The sequence below is a fragment of the Protobothrops mucrosquamatus genome, unplaced genomic scaffold (assembly GCF_001527695.2).
Source record: "Protobothrops mucrosquamatus isolate PMUCROS unplaced genomic scaffold, P.Mucros_1.0 scaffold391, whole genome shotgun sequence".
NCBI lineage: Eukaryota > Metazoa > Chordata > Lepidosauria > Squamata > Viperidae > Protobothrops > Protobothrops mucrosquamatus.
Window position 1 is genome coordinate 708,617 of NW_015386723.1, and position 10,023 is coordinate 718,639.

Genomic DNA, 10,023 nt, shown 5'->3' on the forward strand with positions numbered 1-10,023 from the left:
TACTCTGGGAGTACCTAGCAGTCACTTGCACAGTTGTAGCACGCTTAAGTATCTTTGCTGAACTTTCTTACTAAGACTCCTGAGGGTATTTCTCAGAGGAGTCTTGGAGTTCAGAGGCCAGCATATTGGAGGGAATGCATGTAATGAGTAACACTTGGCCTTCATTTACTGCTAGAGATGGCCTGGGCTACAATATTATGAAGCAGCTGAAATGCATAGACTATGGGGAATCAATCTGGTCATATTTTCAGGTTTCTTGGCCTGAAGTCATACAGCTGAGAACAGGAGGGTCTTATGACAAATTTGATGCAATAGCTTCATTATGTAAAAGTTGTAGCTGGAGCTAAATTATGTTCCTTGATACCCACCACATTCTGCCATTTTTTCTTTAGATTGCCTTATTATTGTGATATTCTCTCCCCCCCCCCCAATTTTTCCTTATTTTCCACATACAAACGGGCGATACGATACATTCCAGCAGTTACTCGGTGTTGGAGGGGAGTGTTGGCTGCAAGAGAATTTGAGGATGAAAACTCGCTGAGTTGGAACTAAACATTCTTTTCTGCACCCAGAAAGTAACTGCTGTCAAGGAAGGATTCGTTTTACATCTTGCACTGGAGTATTTTCAAAGAAAAAGTTTAGTTGATCCAAATTCCTTGGGCAGTACATGAAATTCTCTTGGGAGACACTGGACTCTCGGTTAGCTATATTGAAGCAGACACTGTGACTGACCATCTGTTAGCAAGTCATATTTGCAAGATAGCTGGGCTGAGCGATGGATTGGGACTTTTAATTTCCAGACTGAAAAGATACCTATGATTTTTTTTTTTGCATTAGCAAAAAAACAAACAAAAAAAACCCCACATGATTTTTCTTGCATGAGAAAACCACAAAAACAGCTGTAGAATCTATTACAATGTAACATGAAGTTTTGCATGTGCGTTTCCAGAAGAGCGCTAAATGCTAGTTCCTTTAGAGGGAACAAATTTTTCATTTGCAGTTGGGTTTGTTCACAGTCAGTGCCCTAACATTCTTTCACTTATCTAACAGTGGACCAAACATTAGACCAGTGTTCAATTTGCTTAGCTCAGCTTACATAACAAGCTTGCAGTCCTTTCAGCAATAATACAAAATATAATCCATTCCTTGCTTCCTTTAAAGTTTTCTGAATTTCAAAAGCTGAATGAAGACAAACATTGCTTTAATTTTTGCTATGACTACATAATTGGGAGCAAAAACGTCTTCTGAGTCCAGTGCAAGTCATTTGCAGATAGTAGACTTTGTCCAATCTTTTGCTCTCCTCTGTCTTCAACTACTGACCATTTTAGCCTTTTCAATCTGAATGTCCTCTGAATGGGTTGACTTTGGTCACCTTTAGGGGAGCAGCTAAGACAAGCCTTCTCTGGTGAACCTTTGGAATATAGTACTATTAGGGCTGCTGCTAGTTTGATTTCTGATTTTAGGGTTTTATTATGATTCTAATAGCAATAGCACTTAGATTTTTATACCACTTCACAGTGCTTTACAGCCCTCTTTAAGTGGTTTACAGAGTCAGCCTATTGCCCCCAACAATCTGGGTCCTCATTTTACTGACCTTGGAAAGATGGAAGGCTGAGTCAACCTTGAAATGGTAGGACCGAACTCTGGCAGTGGGCAGAGTCAGCTGCAATACTGCATTCTAACCACGGCTCATGATGTGTATATTTTAGCGGTTATTTAATTTATTATATTTTATCTTTCTTTGACATTTCAGATTGAACGTGATTGTGAGCTACCCAGTATTTTTGATTGGGACAGCTTATAAAACTTTGACTGGTAGATCACTTATATGCAGTCAAGTTGGCGTCAGCTCTTAGCAGGTACTTAGCTAGTCTTTCAGGAGGGTCTCTTCTCAACCTGGCTCTTTAGGTCTTCTGACACATGCACCCATTATCCCTCTAGCTAGGTCCACCTACCTTACTGCTTTTTATCCTTTTCTCTTTCCTTCTTCTTTTACCTTCAGAGCCTTCTTCAGAGAGCTAGGTTTTTGCATAGTGTATCTAAAATATGATAATTTGGGCTAACAAATTTTTGCCTTGAGTGAGAATTTTGGATTGATTTATTCTGTTTTTCTTGGCTATCTATGTGTTTTCAGGAATCCTTTCCAACATCAGTGCTCAAAAATTTCAGAATTCTTTCTATCTTGCTTCTTCAAAATCAAACTGTCTCTTCACAGCATGGGAAATTGGTTGCGTGCACAGTTCTGATCTTAGTAGAAATAGACACATTATGGAATCTGAGTATTTTTTTTTCCCAAGACCTTCGGTGTTCCTGCTAAACGCTGGTCTGCAGTACATTTCATGACTCCTGGTTCCTTTACTATTGTTGGTTAATCCTAAAAGGAAGAAGCTTAAAACCATTTCAGTATCTTCACTGTCAATTCCAAGGCTGTGGTCATTAGTTTCATTTTATTTATATTTAAACTTAGTTTCATGTTTTCACTGTGCTCCTTGACTTTCTTTACTAAAAGTTCCAGACTGTATGCATTACCAGTTTTCAGAAGCGTTATCAGCATAGTATATAGGTCATTGATGTTTCTTCTCCAATTTCACTCCAGCAAACCTCAATATATATTCAGAATATAAGTTGACTAAATAAGGAGAGAGTATACCACTCAATCTCACTTCTTTGCTGTTCTGGAGTCAATCTGTTTTGCGATGTTCCATCAGGACTGTGGCTTTCTGTCCTGTGTGTATGCTTTGCATGAGGAGAATGAGATTTCTAGAATTTCCATTTTCCCATGGACATTCCATAGTTCCATTTCAACCCAATTGAAATCTTGGGTATGTTAATGGAACATACTGATTAAACAGGGATATTTTCTAAGGTATTTTGGATTCTGACATCTCTATTATACAGTATTTCAATATGCTCTTCCCATCTTTGTTTCATCTATTACTTTGTTGAATTTCCTCACATTCATGCTTCTTACATTCCGTGTTTCCACTATATTTCTGCCTTTGCGGCTTTGGATTTTTGTTTCCTATGTGGCATCATCAGCACCTAAATGTCTGAAGGCTTTAATCTAGCTGTATCATAAACACCATGAGTAATCTGAAAGATCCTCAATTCTTCCTCAGTAGCATATTGAGTGCCATCCAACCTGATGGCGTTATATCATAAATCGCTTTACCTTGTCTATTTATGGGTAAAACATAGGAGTGGTTTTCTATTGCCTTCTCCTGCCTAGTTTGAAATGATGCCTTTGCTGTTGTCACTAAAATGATTATCTGCCTCCAGCATCTTCCTATATTAGTGCTGCCCAATTTGGTCTAGTCAGTGGTTACTGAGTTAGTTAAATATTGCCTTAGGCCTGAAAGCTGGCTGGGTGAATTTGGGCCATTCCTTTCTCTCAGCCCAACTCACCTTGTTGTTGAGAAAATAGGAAGCGGAAGGAGTATTGGGTATGTTTGCTACCATATTTATAAAAATAATAAAGGTGAGTTAAAAAAATATTTTAAAAAATGTAGCTTATTAGCTGGGCAGCTAAGATGAGTTTCAACAGTATGGGGTGACTCCACTGGGATTATATATTTTTGGCATACATTTCCAACATTCTTTACTTATCCTTCCTAGAGACATCCTTTTTTCACAATAGGGCAATACTTGATGCGCTATAAAGCTTTAGAACTAAACTAGTTAACACTGAATATGCATTTTGGGTATTTTTGTTAAATTGCTTTGTTATAGGTTTACAGTGACCTGCATTATCTTTAAAAAAAATCCCACGTATAACTACATTAATACGGGTATCATCTCATAGCTGGAGCCCTTAGAAATAATGGAGTAGGCTACATTCTGCTAGTATATTTTGAGCCTGTTCAATGGAAAGTAAAGAAAAATGGTAGAAATATATGAGTATATGCCCCCTGTTGTGATTGGCAGTGAAATAATGTTCAGATTATTGTACTAAATCCCTAGCTAGTGTTTTTAAATTTTTGGAACACATAAGAGGGGAGAGCTTATGGATTTTGGCTTTCTTGCTTTCCCCATAATTCAGCTTCTGAGTGAAATAGCAGGATTTGCCAATGGCCAGCTTACAAGAGCGGGTAGGGACTGTCGCATCTAACATGTTTCACAGCAGCTGAGGACACATATTTTCTCACCAGCTCTCATCTCCTGGGCAAGTGATAACAAGTGATAACAAATGCAAGCACAAAGTTCTTAATTATCAATCTCAGAGCCTAATCAGACATTCCCTCAATATTTAGCAGGCAACTGTACCTCCTGTTTTCTATGGATTCATTACAAATGCAAAGAAAGGAGGAGAGGGACTCTTATAAGGAGGTGAGGTTTAACCCTCTCCTCCCCAGCATGATTGTAATGGACCTCCTGCATGGCATACTGTGAGCGTGTATAACAAAAGTACAAGTACTAACTAAGGTGTGTGTGTTTGTGTGTGTGTGTGTGTGTGTGTGTGTCAAAGATTAGGAAAGAGAGTTGGCTCTGATCACAAAGGAGAAAAAAAACCCTATTCCTTCTCAGTGCACTGGTAACATATACTAGAAAGCTGTAATAAAGGGGAAAATAGGACATATAACACATGCTGTGTACTGAGGAATGCCTAGGTTAATTCTCAGAACCCAGATTTACCCTGCTTGTAAAGAACCTAACAACGTCAGGAACTGAGTGACTTCTCCCTCCCTCCCTTCGCCTGCCATTCATTTCTGCTCAGAATTTAATCATAGCACTCTCAGCTCTGGTATTCCAAGAAAAGCATTCTCCATCCTGGAATTTCCCTCAAACAGAGAAATGTAATTCCTTGTAACGCATTCAAGTGCTGCGGCTACACAGAAGTTACCCAAGTGCTCTGTGAGCACGGTCAGTAGTGCCTAAGCATGTGTACGCTACATCTTCTGCTAGACTAAATGTTATTTTCATTGCCCGAAAAAGTGATATACAACCTTCCCTTCTTTCTATCCCAAAAGTCAACGGTAGGATTACCGGGAAGCAGGTTTGAATCATTGTGAGCTAATTGAAACCCCTCCAGCTGTCCAATAACAGACCACCAAAGACATGACTCATCACCAGCCTATCAGCTGCTGATCCAGTTGACCAATAGGCAAGTGAATGTTGTGTTACTTAGTCCTCCCCCACAAACCAATACAGCCCCTGCCATAAGAATAATCTTCTTGCCAAAACAGGACAACAAAAGACAATATGATGCCTTTCACACATTATACAACATATAATAACATTTCAGAGATTAGATGCATGCAGTTCTCTGTTAGGAGATGAAGCTGCCTTGGCCTGGTGCTCCATACCTGCCTGTGCTTGCTGTCCTATGGAGATTGTGATTGGTAAGAGAAGATGTCAGGAGAGAGGATGGAATGGGGGAGGGTTTCAAAGAAAAAGAGGTTGGGAGTGGGGGTAGGAAAGGCAGTGGCGACAGCAGGAAGGGGTTGTCTCAGGCTGGAGCTGTTGCTAGTGCCAAGCTACCATCTGTGGCATTGTGATCCCAGCAGGCACAGAGGAAGGAAGTGGCAGCCGAGAAGGTAGGGGTTAACATGAAAATTGAAAATAAAGACACAAGAGAGCAATTAGCTTCTTAGAACGGAAGAAAAGCCCCCCCCTTTTTTTCTGGGAATGGGGTGAAGAACAATCAAACCCATCAAATCCATAATGGTTGGGGTTTTTTTTCCTTACCACCTGCATATTTAGGGCAGGGTGTGTGTGTATGTGATTATGATCTTCCATATCAGATCCTTCTTGGATGTTGATTACTCTGCTAGTTTAAAGGCAGGGAAATGCTATTTCTTTGACTCTGAAGATTATTAGTTTTATGAAAATTTGGCATCCTAAAAGTAGATGTATACTGAGATGTTAAAGAAAAGACTGGGACTCTGGGACAACAGCAACATTGTACTTAATTTTATTTTAATAATAAGAACTAGAGACAGAAATTTGAACAAGCCTGCTGTAGGATATGCTTCACTCCCAGTCAAGGCACTAAATATTTATTTTGGACTAGTTTCTTTGTGATATCTTTGGATGACTAGGAATGGTTGAATCTGTCCCTTTTGCATTTGTTCAATTTCCTGTTTATCCACTTTTATGTTCACTTTGTCCCATTCCTGCATCAGTTTATTATTCTTTTAAATTTGCATAAAACAAATTTGGGTTTTTTTGCACATTTCACCAAACAGATGCAATCCCGTAAGCATTTTCTCATAACGTACAATATACACTTTTGTATTTGCATAACATATTATAGTATATGTTTGCAATTAATATAATAAGCGTGCAATCATGTATAATGTTTTAATGCACTTTTATTGGGGAACCATGCCATAAAGTGTTGAGAAGTGCAAACACTGAAATCTAACCCTGTTTCATTTGTAAATTGCTTGGGGAACTATAAACTAAGTTTGTATTGGAATGTGAATGGAAGACATTTTTCCATTATTTTTAGATTGGCCTTAACTTTGCTCTTTTCTTTTCTTTTCCCTCCACCCCCCCCTTTTTTTTAAAAAAATACACACTTTGCTTAAGTCTAGATGCAGAGAGCTAGGATGGTATCAGTAATGGCAGTGTTTTCATAGTTCTGAAAGTTGCTGATTTGGCAGCAGCAACAGTTGCTTGAAAGAACCAAATTTTTGGTGCAAAGAGACAACGTACAGTATTACTTCAGATCTCTAGAATCATATCTCTGTGACTCCCCTGCGTGTTGGCAGGCAATCAATAAATCAGTTCCAAAGAGAAGCTAAAGAATTTTCTTCTTGCCTCCAACTTGGCAGAAACAAATCCTCAAATATAGTCCATCTGTGTTATTTCAACACAAATTTTAAGCATTACAATTATTACTTATCTCTGAAACAAGTCCAATATGTGTAGTTTAAATAAGTAAGTTATCTTTGATCTTTCCATTTAGCATAGATGAATGTGGAGAATGATAATGGGGAAACTGAATGTGATTTGTTAGGAGCTGTCCCTAACTTTGTTTGATCAGAGTGTTTCGTTGATACTGCTGAATTACTTGCATATACTTTTAAACTAGTTTTTCATACAAACTACATAGGTAAACCAATGTTACACCTTCTCTTCTAAGCACATATGATTGCAACTCTGATGAAATTTATCTAGGAGAGAACTTAGCCAACCATGGAATTGAACAAAATGTTTGGCTGCGTCCAGCTGTGGTGGCAGCAGTGAGATAGTTTACGATTTCATGCATGATGGAATTGTAGGAATAAGAAGGAATTTTTTTTGCCTGAGCATGTTAAATTTATAGAATGTACTTCTGGGCTAGGCTGTTCACAAAATAACAACAAGCAGCTAGGTAATACCCATTAAATGTAAAAAAAGCCAGATTGCACAATTGATTATTTGCACTGCAGATTTTTTTTTTCCTTTGCAACTCTGCATAATTCTGGTTCTGTCCTTCATGGGTAGGTAAGTGAAAGAAAGTCAGACGTCATTTCACAAATATTTCCTCAGCTATATAAAATAGGAATCTCTTTTTCTAACCACAGGACAGCTGCATTCCCAAAGGAAACGGAGTCCTGTGTCTATTGCCAGACAGTTGGCTTTTACTGCAGTCCTCCACCATCATGGCATACATGTATCTCTGGGCAGGGTATAATAGCCTGAGACTTCAGGCTCACTTAAGACTCCTGAAGGACTGGGGCAAAGCCCCCACAGTGCCTCCACATGTTGTCATCAAATTATATATATATTTTATCTGTTAGAAGGAGGAAGTCATGAAATATAATCCAATTTCCTCTTTGAGTTCATTTGATTTGAATGTTAATGATGTTTAGAATGAAGCTGAATGTTAATGCTTCAACTGGCCCACTCTGAGGTGACCATAGGAACACACCTCTGCCCAAAATGGAGGCTGAACACACCTCTGCCCAAAATGGAGGTGTAGTCATTTGGTGGCTTCTCTTCTGATAGACGGGGTCTGCCCACATTTGTCCCATTGCTTGCAGACCCTTTGGCAGTTTTGTTTATCTTTTTTGTGTTTCATTTGCAGCCAGATGGCACCAGCAAAGAATGTGTCTTCATTGAAAAAGTCTTGGAGAACAACTACACGGCTTTGATGTCAGCAAAGTACTCAGGCTGGTATGTTGGATTCACCAAAAAAGGGAGGCCCCGGAAAGGGCCCAAGACCCGGGAGAACCAGCAAGATGTCCACTTTATGAAACGATATCCAAAGGGACAAGTGGACTTACAGAAACCTTTCAAGTATACCACAGTGACGAAGAGGACTAGGAGAATACGACCAACCAACCCCAGTTAAAAGACCAAGGCAATGTCTTACAAATAAACTACAAGAATAGACTGTACCAGAGAAATATTTTTACACTAAAAATAAGGGAGAAGCTCTATTTTTGTACATTGTTTTTTTTTGTTTTTTTTTTAAAGACTGGGTTAAAAATAGAAATCCACTGGGGAAGCTGTAAAAGATTTATTGTAACTTGAAGAAGAAGAAAAAAAAATGAATGGCTCTATTTAAATTGACTTTTTTGTGCTGTGGATTGACATACAGGTGCTTTATTTCTCATTGGGAATGGACGACGTTTGGAATGGACAACATATTCAAGCCAATCCCTAGAGGGGAAAAAGTTCATGTTATAATTATAATAATAATAATTAATAATAATACTAAAAAACCAAAACCACAAAACCAAAGAAAGCCAAAGTTCTCTCCCCCCCACCCCTGGTCCAATCCCTGAAAATCCTTGGATAATTCTCTGGTGTTGCAGCCCTTGATTACTTTGCCTCTGCAGGCTAGGCTGAGATGTGAAGATCTGCTGATCTAACATGGGGCTTCCCTGGAGGGCTCAGTACCTCAATCCTTTGTAATGTTTCCAATGACATAAGGTGTCACGACTCTGTGATCCTGCATTGTTCTGCTCACTTCTGGAGAATGCTGCTAATGACCTTCAAGTGACTAAGTAAAATAACCTAATACACCAATGATAAGGGAGTATTTTAAAAACCAGCTCTATTATATATATATATATGAATGCATGTATTATATTTATGCACATAAATGTAATACATGTATTTATATATATATAAATATATATGTATTATATTATAAAGCTATTTATTTCATTTCTCTGTATATTGCAGTTCCATGAACCAGGTATTACTGCCTCAGCAATTAAAAATTATTTAAAACACATAGACGTATTACTGCTGTTCGTACATTCCCCTCTCCCCCAGCTTTTTCACCAAACTACACTGAGACCCTTAAACTTGTTACCAGAGCTTGGACTCAGTGAGAATTTAGAGATCAGTAATAGAATTTATGTGCCAGGACAGGAAATAATTGTTTCTCCTTTGTTATGCTAGTCCTCCCATCTCTTCCCATTCCACTGTGTTGACTTCCTGCAAAAGGCTCAGCCTTGTCCAAGTGCGGGCGGAGTTTTGAAATGCGGTGTGCAAAGGATTTCTTCTTGCTGTGTGTTCTCTTGCCCATTGTGTTCTACTGGGACCAAGCTGACTTGGGGACCACCTGTTATTAAGTGCTTAGTGGGGATATTGGGATCCCCTTACTGATACGCCCCCCAGTGTGTCCTCTCCACAACGCAAGGTGACCTTCCTGCTTTTAGTCAGCCAAAGGCTTCTGGCTTTTCTATCCAAACTGGAACAAATCAAGGTCTGAAGATACTGCTAGAGCTGGAGCACACTGGAAGTAGCCCTCTACCTGGGACAGGACCAAGAGGACAGAGAGATGAAGTGGCAAGGCCTGGGGAGCTAGTGTGCTTACCTTCAGAAGATTATGTACTTTTTTTAAAAAAGAAAAATGCACTCTTAGTCAAAAGCCTTTTAAAATAAACTTTATTTTCCTTAAATAAGAAAAAAGATACTGTATGTTGTGATTGCTCAGAAAAAAATTCAGTATGTGTATTGCTGTAGAAATGTTCTCAATGAAGCGAATGGGAGAGAAAGCCAGAGAGAAAGGGAGAGAAAGCAAAGCATGTGGGAGACTCAGTTGTTAATTGTCCAATGAGCAGTTTTTTTCTCCCTTCC

General features: G+C 38.9%; 1 protein-coding gene across 1 annotated transcript in view; it reads left to right on the forward strand.

Moving 5' to 3' along the window:
• The window catches only part of FGF18 (fibroblast growth factor 18), a 138,557-nt gene extending 130,259 nt beyond the window's left edge, over positions 1 to 8,298 (forward strand). The window contains 1 exon segment of the mRNA XM_015815976.2: positions 8,015 to 8,298. Within this exon segment, the coding sequence (XP_015671462.2) occupies positions 8,015 to 8,281 (267 nt within the window). The 3' untranslated portion in view covers positions 8,282 to 8,298.
• Positions 8,299 to 10,023: the final 1,725 nt, after the last annotated feature.